Source organism: Theobroma umbraticum, unplaced genomic scaffold (assembly GCF_002168275.2).
Source record: "Theobroma umbraticum cultivar Fairchild unplaced genomic scaffold, ASM216827v3 scaffold_50.0, whole genome shotgun sequence".
Classification (NCBI taxonomy): domain Eukaryota; kingdom Viridiplantae; phylum Streptophyta; class Magnoliopsida; order Malvales; family Malvaceae; genus Theobroma; species Theobroma umbraticum.
In genome coordinates this window covers 2181641-2189317 of record NW_018397261.1, presented here as the reverse complement: position 1 = coordinate 2189317, position 7677 = coordinate 2181641, and the positions used below count along the sequence as shown (strand labels likewise).

At 35.4% G+C, this 7677-nt stretch overlaps 1 protein-coding gene across 1 annotated transcript in view; it reads left to right on the top strand.

Annotated features, from left to right (window-relative positions):
* The first annotated feature begins 841 nt into the window (after positions 1-841).
* The window catches only part of LOC110417527 (U5 small nuclear ribonucleoprotein helicase), a 31970-nt gene continuing 25134 nt past the window's right edge, over positions 842-7677 (top strand). The window contains exons 1-15 of the mRNA XM_021429896.1: positions 842-1035; positions 1843-1901; positions 2015-2183; positions 2674-3127; positions 3209-3274; positions 4014-4118; positions 4201-4503; positions 5611-5727; positions 5823-5882; positions 6034-6105; positions 6185-6301; positions 6391-6552; positions 7150-7215; positions 7333-7485; positions 7568-7651. Of these exons, the coding sequence (XP_021285571.1) occupies positions 926-1035; positions 1843-1901; positions 2015-2183; positions 2674-3127; positions 3209-3274; positions 4014-4118; positions 4201-4503; positions 5611-5727; positions 5823-5882; positions 6034-6105; positions 6185-6301; positions 6391-6552; positions 7150-7215; positions 7333-7485; positions 7568-7651 (2097 nt within the window). The 5' untranslated portion in view covers positions 842-925. The remainder of the gene's footprint in view (positions 1036-1842; positions 1902-2014; positions 2184-2673; positions 3128-3208; positions 3275-4013; positions 4119-4200; positions 4504-5610; positions 5728-5822; positions 5883-6033; positions 6106-6184; positions 6302-6390; positions 6553-7149; positions 7216-7332; positions 7486-7567; positions 7652-7677) is intronic.

Genomic DNA, 7677 nt, shown 5'->3' with positions numbered 1-7677 from the left:
TGTTTTACCTCGTGTAACAATCTCATATCATTGGTTGCAAGCAATGATATACAAATATAACCAGAAAAAATGATTTTACTCCCACTAACCTTGTGGTATATACATTAATTCATAACATTTTTAACAAAACCAAATGAAAAGATAACATTGTGGAACTTCAAATACCACGGATGAGAGGCCTGTTTCAGTCCATATATAGACTTTTTAAGCTTGTAAATAAAGTGCTTACCTTTATGATGAACCCTTCAAGTTATTTCATATAAATCTTTTCTTCTAAATCTCTATTGAGAAATGTCGTTTTCACATCCATTTGATATAAATCTAAATCAAAATGATCAACTAATGCCTAGATGATACAGAAAGAATCCTTTTTTGAAATAGGAGAGAATGTCTCTCGATAATCAATTCTTTCTTTTTGTGAGAATCCTTTGGTAACAAGTTTGGCCTTATATCTCTCAATGTTGCTTAATGAATCTTTCTTGGTTTTGGATATCCATTTATAACCAATAGGCTTCACCATGGAATGACATTCTCTTAACTGAAAGCAATAACTTCTCTTGCAATGAGATGCCATTTGTACTTCCCCTTCAACTAAATAATATAATGTAATTACACTCTTTTAAAATGCAGAAAATGTGCCTTACTTCTTTTCAACCAAACGGACCCTTACATCTTTATATAACTGGAAGAAAATTCCACAGGACCAAAGCCCGACCCACAAGGCCCAAACACATCGAAACCGAGCAATAGAAAAACCCGGTTCAATTTTTGTTTCGTTCTTTGTAACTTTCGATCACCGATGCCACTGCCCCGAAAGCTATATATATAACGAGACGCATAGTCTTCCCTTGATAAAGTTTGCAGTGCAGTCTAGGGTTTTCCAAGATACGGATGCTTTTGGTAACTGTGACAGTGGAAAAGAAAAATGTTGGTTCAGCTCCCTCGGTTGACAAATTCTTTGAGGGAACCCTTCGACATCGACCAAGCTTATCTCCAGCGCAAGATTTTCCTTCAAAGCCACAACAAAGCTACCAAGTAAGAGCAAAAATTCCTATCTTAATTTACTCTTTTTTTTTTTGTTTTTTAATGCTTTCTCTATTTGCTTAAAACAGAGGAAAAGTGGAATGTTTAGGATTCGCTGTTTGGTTTGTTAAAGTGCATTGGGTAGGAAAATGCTAGTATTGAAGTAGAACTTTTAAAATTGCTGTTTGATTGAAATTATATGAAATTAAGTGAAAAATGCTACTATTTGGTTGTTGCTGTTGTTACCTTTTTTGTTGGCCTGCCATAGAAAACAAAAGTGCTTCGAATGCCACAGTAAATGTTGTTTTGGAAGAATTAGAAAAAGATGCATAAATGGACTTTTATATGGTAATACACTGTTGTTAGATTAGGTTTTGCGTTTTATATATTTATTCATTTTTAATCAATTACTATGATTTTACATTTTGCTTTTACTCTTTAGCAACTTTTTAGGAAGTAATAGGGCAACTAGCAAAAGCAACATGCAGACGAAGCCTAAGAGTATCTTCTGTCTATAATAAAATTTAAGTTCTATCAACTTATCATTGTAGAAATTTTCAGAGGCGTTTTACCTTTTAACTTCAGAAAAATCATTTTTAGCTCTTACATAAGTTAAAACCTGCTATTGTAATCCCTGTTTGACCCAGTCTAAGCTTGTTGGAATAGAGAAGCTGCAGGCCAAAAAGACCTTATAAATTTATTTGCTTTATTTTACTTTGGTGTTAGTTTATTGATAAGTAGTTTTACTCTTCATTCATTAATTTAATTTTCAGTGCAAATTATATGAACCTTGTTTTCTTTAATTGTGTAATTTACTAGTGGAGACCATCTTGATGAGTCAGATCTTGCAAGGAAGATAGTTCATCAATGGGAAGAAGGTATGTGCCATAATGTTTTGCTGAATTGCAGAATTTTAATATGCTTGTGGAGTTTTCTCTATCAGATAGGGTTTAACATGATGTTTATTTTGTTGATGGGACTTATAAAGCAGCTTCAGTAGAAGTGAGACAACTATACAAACAGTTTATTGGGGCAGTGGTTGAGCTGATTGATGGAGAGTTGCTGCCTGAAGGGTTTCGTGAGGTTGCATTGACTGCTTACCGTATTTTTAGTGGGACAGTGGAAGGTGATGAAGTTGATAAAAATATCAATGAGAAGAAGTAAGGCTTTAATTTCTGATTGCTTGATTCCTTCTTTATTGATGGAGGTTAAAAGTAGCATAAGTAGGGAACCTTTGCCTACATTTCAAATTTTTTATGCTTCATTTTGCTTAGAATAGGATCCTAATGTGGATTATCAAATATATTAAGTTTGGACATGTGGTGATAGAACTGGACAATTGGTAGCCCAAGCCTAACTAAAAACCATTAACAAGTACTAAAGAGAAACTTCAGAGTTGTTTTGAGATGGATTTCATTTTTTTCATTTCAAGATTTATAATGACAAAGGTTTTTATAGTCCCATTGTTAGTTCTAATTTTCCTAGGGATCAAAGTAAATCATAGTGGATTAAATTGGTTGTTGGAGGGAGATGAGTCAACATTGCATGTTAACGTACCTCGTTAGACTCTGATACCTGCATTAGATATATGGTAAGATATTAATCTAAATTTTCAGAGTTGTGATTTCAGTCAATGACATCAAAATGCAGGGTGGAATTGCAGAAAGTTATTGGTCATGGAGTTTCATATGATAATGTTCGGAAAGTGGCCTGTTTGGTGCAAAAGCTTTCTCAGTCTCAACCAAGAGACAGTGGGGACACGCTTGTTTCGGAGAAGCATGTAAATGGAAGTGATGATGGTTCAGAATTTGGAGCTGACCTTGTCTTTAAAGCACCAGCCAGGTTTCTGGTGGATGTTTCTGTGGAGGATGTGGAGTTACTGGGTGAGGAAAACGCTGCACCTTCTTCTTCATTTGTTGAAGGATGGTATGATAAAAATGGCACTATTAATTATCACAATGCTGCTGATAGTGTAAACTTCAACTTGAGTTGGTTAAGAGATTCCTGTGAACGGATAGTCAGAGGGAGTACTTCACAACTTTCACGAGATGACCTGGCAATGGCTATCTGTCGAGTACTTGATTCCGACAAAGCTGGTGAAGAGGTATGGATTGATAATGATTCTTCTCTAAGCATATCTGTGTTTCCTTTGCATGTCTTGCATAACATTAAAAGTATTCTGTAGATAGCTGGTGACTTATTGGACCTTGTTGGGGATAGTGCATTTGAAACCATTCAAGACCTTATATCGGTAAGACATTAATTTTATTTCCAGTGTTATATCTTTTTTGTTCTTGTGGAGTCAAACTATTCTCCCCTCTCTCTCACAGGCTCCAAAAAGATGCTACTTTGCAATTGGCTGAAGCCTAATCTTCTTATGCCTTGATATGATTGGGCCATCCTTATGAAGTTGCTAGTTTTATGTTTCACTGAGATTTTAAAGGTTAAAATATGATTTTGGTTCTCAAATTCACTGGAAGCTTATGTATCTATCTCTTGGATTGTCTAATCAATAATGACCTTGAAGGATTAAAATTATGAAGTTGACTAAGTTGATATTAACTGGTCTGATTACAAACTTCTCTTTGTTAGTATGACTGTCGTTGTTATCATTTTTTTCTCCCAAAAAGTTTTCCTCTCCCTTTGTTCTTGTTCATTAATTTATTTATATTTTTATGTTTCACTGAGATTTTAAAGGTTAAATTACAATTTTGGTTTTTAAAATTTGCTGGAAGCTTATGTATCTACTTCTTGGATTGTCTAGTCAATAATGGCCTTGAAGGATAAGAATTGGGAAATTGACTAATTGATATTAACTGGTCAAATTAGAAACTTCTCTTTGTTAGTAGGACTCTGATTATTATCATTTTTTTCCTCTCCCTTGGTGCTTTTAATTTATTTGTTTATTTTTTCCCTAATGCCTAACTATTAGATACTTCAGATTCAGTCCTTCGGAGAAGTCACTTCCTGATTGTCTTTTTCTTTTTCAGCACCGAAAGGAGCTTGTTGATGCTATCCATCATGGATTATCAGTACTGAAATCTGACAAAGTGAATCCAAATTCTCAATCACGCATGCCCACCTATGGGACTCAGGTATTACTGGATTTTATATCAGAAAGTTGTTCATCAAAATATCAAACAACTGGTAAGAAGTCATTTTTTCCTTCTTTTGTAGGTTACTGTCCAAACAGAGTCTGAGAAGCGAATTGATAAACTACGGCGCAAGGAGGAAAAGCGTCATAGACGTGGAACTGATTATGGAGCTGAGAGTGATATGTCAGCTGCAAGCTTTTCTTCTTTACTTGAAGCAAGTGAGAGGAAAAGTCCTTTTGATGAGTTGATTGGGTCTGGTCAAGGGCCCTATTCTCTGGCAGTAACTGCCCTTCCACAAGGGACCATGAGGAAGCATTTTAAGGGGTATGAGGAGGTCATTATTCCCCCAACACCAACTGCTCAAATGAAACCTGGGGAAAAGCTGGTACTTCACATCTATGGCCATATTATTCTTTACCATAACTTTACCATCAATATTTTCCCCGTTGATAGGCTCAGTGTTTTTCAATGCAATTGTAAACTGTAGAGATTTGTTCGTCAGTGAAAAACATGTTCTATAAGTTTGTGTAAGAAGTACAAAGGACTGGCTGATAAGCAATTATGGCAAACAATGTTACCTAAAATAATTGTTGTGTTAGTTTGTTACTATTTACCTGGAAACAATCTGTTTTGAGGATTTTTAAAATATGTAGGTAGCCTCCCATATAACTTCTCTACTTTAATTCTTTACCATGGGCAAGGATGTCTTCTGAATTAACAACTTAGCTGTGCAAGGATGTCTTCTGAAAAAACACCTTAGCTGTGCAAGGATGTCTTCTAAAAAACCACCTTAACTGTGCAAGGATGTGAATTTCCTGTTTTCTACCTTATTCATGGTACATTTAACACCTTGGCTCCCCATTTGCATGTGTTTCCTCTCCTCTCTCCCCTTTGTGTGTGTGCATCTATCTCTGGGCCTTCACTCATGTTGAGTGCATCTTTTGAGGTTATCCTTTCTAGGACGTCCTAGCCCTTATCCAAATTTCTTTTCATAACATGACGTGTGAGACTGAAAAACTCCTCTCAATCTGTGACATCGATTAGGAGAACCAAAGAAAGAAAAAGGACGAATATGATATCTATGACACTAAGAAGTCTATTAATTTGTTTATAGAGGGAAGGGCTTTGAATGATCAGGTGTTACATCTTGCCAAAGTAAGAGCAACTGTTATCGCTTGTCAGAGCTCAAAAAGATTGGGTGATGCAACCTCTAGGTGCCTTTGTTTGGAGTTTTGCTTCTGCTAAAGCTGTAAAAGGGGTTTAAACAATTTCTTATGCTTAATTACTGATTTATAACATCTTTTGCAAAACAATTGCCTTAAGTACGTGAGCATATCTCCTCAAAACTACTGAAGTGGTGATCAGTTGTGGTGTTAACTTTTTGAATCAATGCTGTTCACTGGTTTTATAGATGGATATTCTATTATTGCTTGCTTAGTTATAATTTTGATAGTGGCTTAGTGTATTCATTTTCTTTCTTGTATGTGGTCAGATTGAGATAAAGGAGTTGGATGACTTTGCTCAAGCTGCTTTCCGGGGGTACAAGTCTCTGAATCGTATTCAGAGTCGGATATTTCAAACTGTTTATTACACTAATGAGAATATATTAGTAAGTCTTCTGTTCTACAACTATAATTTAATATGAAAGACAAATTATGTTTGTAAAAAGATCACTTTCCATTAATTATGTTGATGTACTTTAAGGTTTGTGCACCAACCGGAGCAGGCAAGACAAATATAGCCATGATATCTATTCTACACGAGGTATGTTCTTTAGCTAGGTCTCTATGCTCTGCTTTTTTGGGTTTTTATATTTCATAATTTGGTATAGAAATACAATTGAATCATTGTTTTTGGATGGTACTTGATGCATTTGATGCAATTCTTTGTGTTATCTATGGGTTTTCTTTTGCAGATTGGACAGCATTTCAAGGATGGCTACTTGCATAAAGATGAATTTAAGATAGTTTATGTTGCCCCGATGAAGGTTGAACATCCCATATAATTCTGTCCCTTTGTCAGTAGGATTGGTTACTAATTACTTAATTCTGGTTATGTTTTTCCAGGCACTAGCTGCTGAGGTCACATCGGCATTTAGCCATCGCTTATCTCCATTGAATATGTGTGTGAGAGAACTTACCGGAGACATGCAACTTTCTAAGAATGAACTTGAAGAAACTCAGGTCCATTGTTATTAAATTACATATGCTAATTTTTATGGTGACCACAAACACATTGTTACTGAGGGCCTTTTATTTTTTTCACCAATCAGATGATAGTTACAACCCCTGAGAAATGGGATGTTATTACTCGCAAAAGTAGTGACATGTCACTCTCAATGTTGGTGAAGCTCCTGATTATTGATGAAGTTCATCTTCTGAATGATGATAGAGGTCCAGTGATAGAAGCACTAGTAGCTAGAACTCTTCGTCAGGTAAAGAAGGACTCATCTTTGTTTCTTCTGTTGAATAGGTGACATTTTCAATAATGTAGTTTGAGATCATGGGTATGGTTGCAAACCGTACCATGAAATAATAGTGCTTCCCCCGCTCTTCTCACCGAACAGATATAGGATTCCTAGAGCAAGGTTCTTGGCATTCAGTACTGCTGCAAGTAGGATCATACATTAGTGAGTTTGTAAAGATAAAGAATGCATGGGAATGTGGGATTAATACATTGAAATCACAGTCAAGTTTTTTACTAACTCAAGGCATGTCAGCTAAGTCCAAGCTAGCTGTTTAGATGTTTTAGATGTTCTTTATTGACGAGAATCACTACTATCTGTTTTTGGTGATAAAGATTATCAGTTCTCTTTTAATGAATTTAAATTAGCTTTTTTTTCTTTTAGTTTTTTGAATGATAATTTAATTCATCTTCATCTGAGGGTGCTTCAAAAATTGAATTTATTGTTGGTTTTTGCACCTGTCCTGAACAAGGTGTTCTGCAGTGTCATCTTCACTTTGGGTTATACCAATGTTAAATCTATGTAGTTCTATTATCTTTATTTTATGTTTTTTCCTTTTGGTGGCAGGTGGAGTCAACACAGACAATGATACGAATTGTGGGCCTCTCAGCTACTCTACCTAATTATTTAGAGGTTCTTTTAAACATATATTGATAGTTGGGACTTAATATTCACTCTTAAATGCTGGAAATTTGATGTCTCTACTTCTGATTTTTTAGTATGGTTAATGTCTTTCATATAAATGTCCAGGTTGCACAGTTCCTTAGAGTGAATCCAGAGACTGGCCTTTTTTTCTTTGATTCTAGTTACCGTCCAGTTCCTCTTTCACAACAATATATTGGAATTAGTGAGCAGAACTTTGTTGCTCGGAATGAATTGTTGAATGAAATATGCTATAAGAAGGTCTCTGTTTCCTAGTAGGCTCTCTTTCTTATAACTCAAGTCTTGACTGAGAGTTTAGTAAATTGATTATACTTTACTGCAGGTTGTTGATTCCTTAAGGCAAGGTCATCAGGCAATGGTGTTTGTTCATTCACGGAAGGATACTGCAAAAACAGCTGAGAAGCTGGTATATCTTTTTTTTTTTTTTTTCTG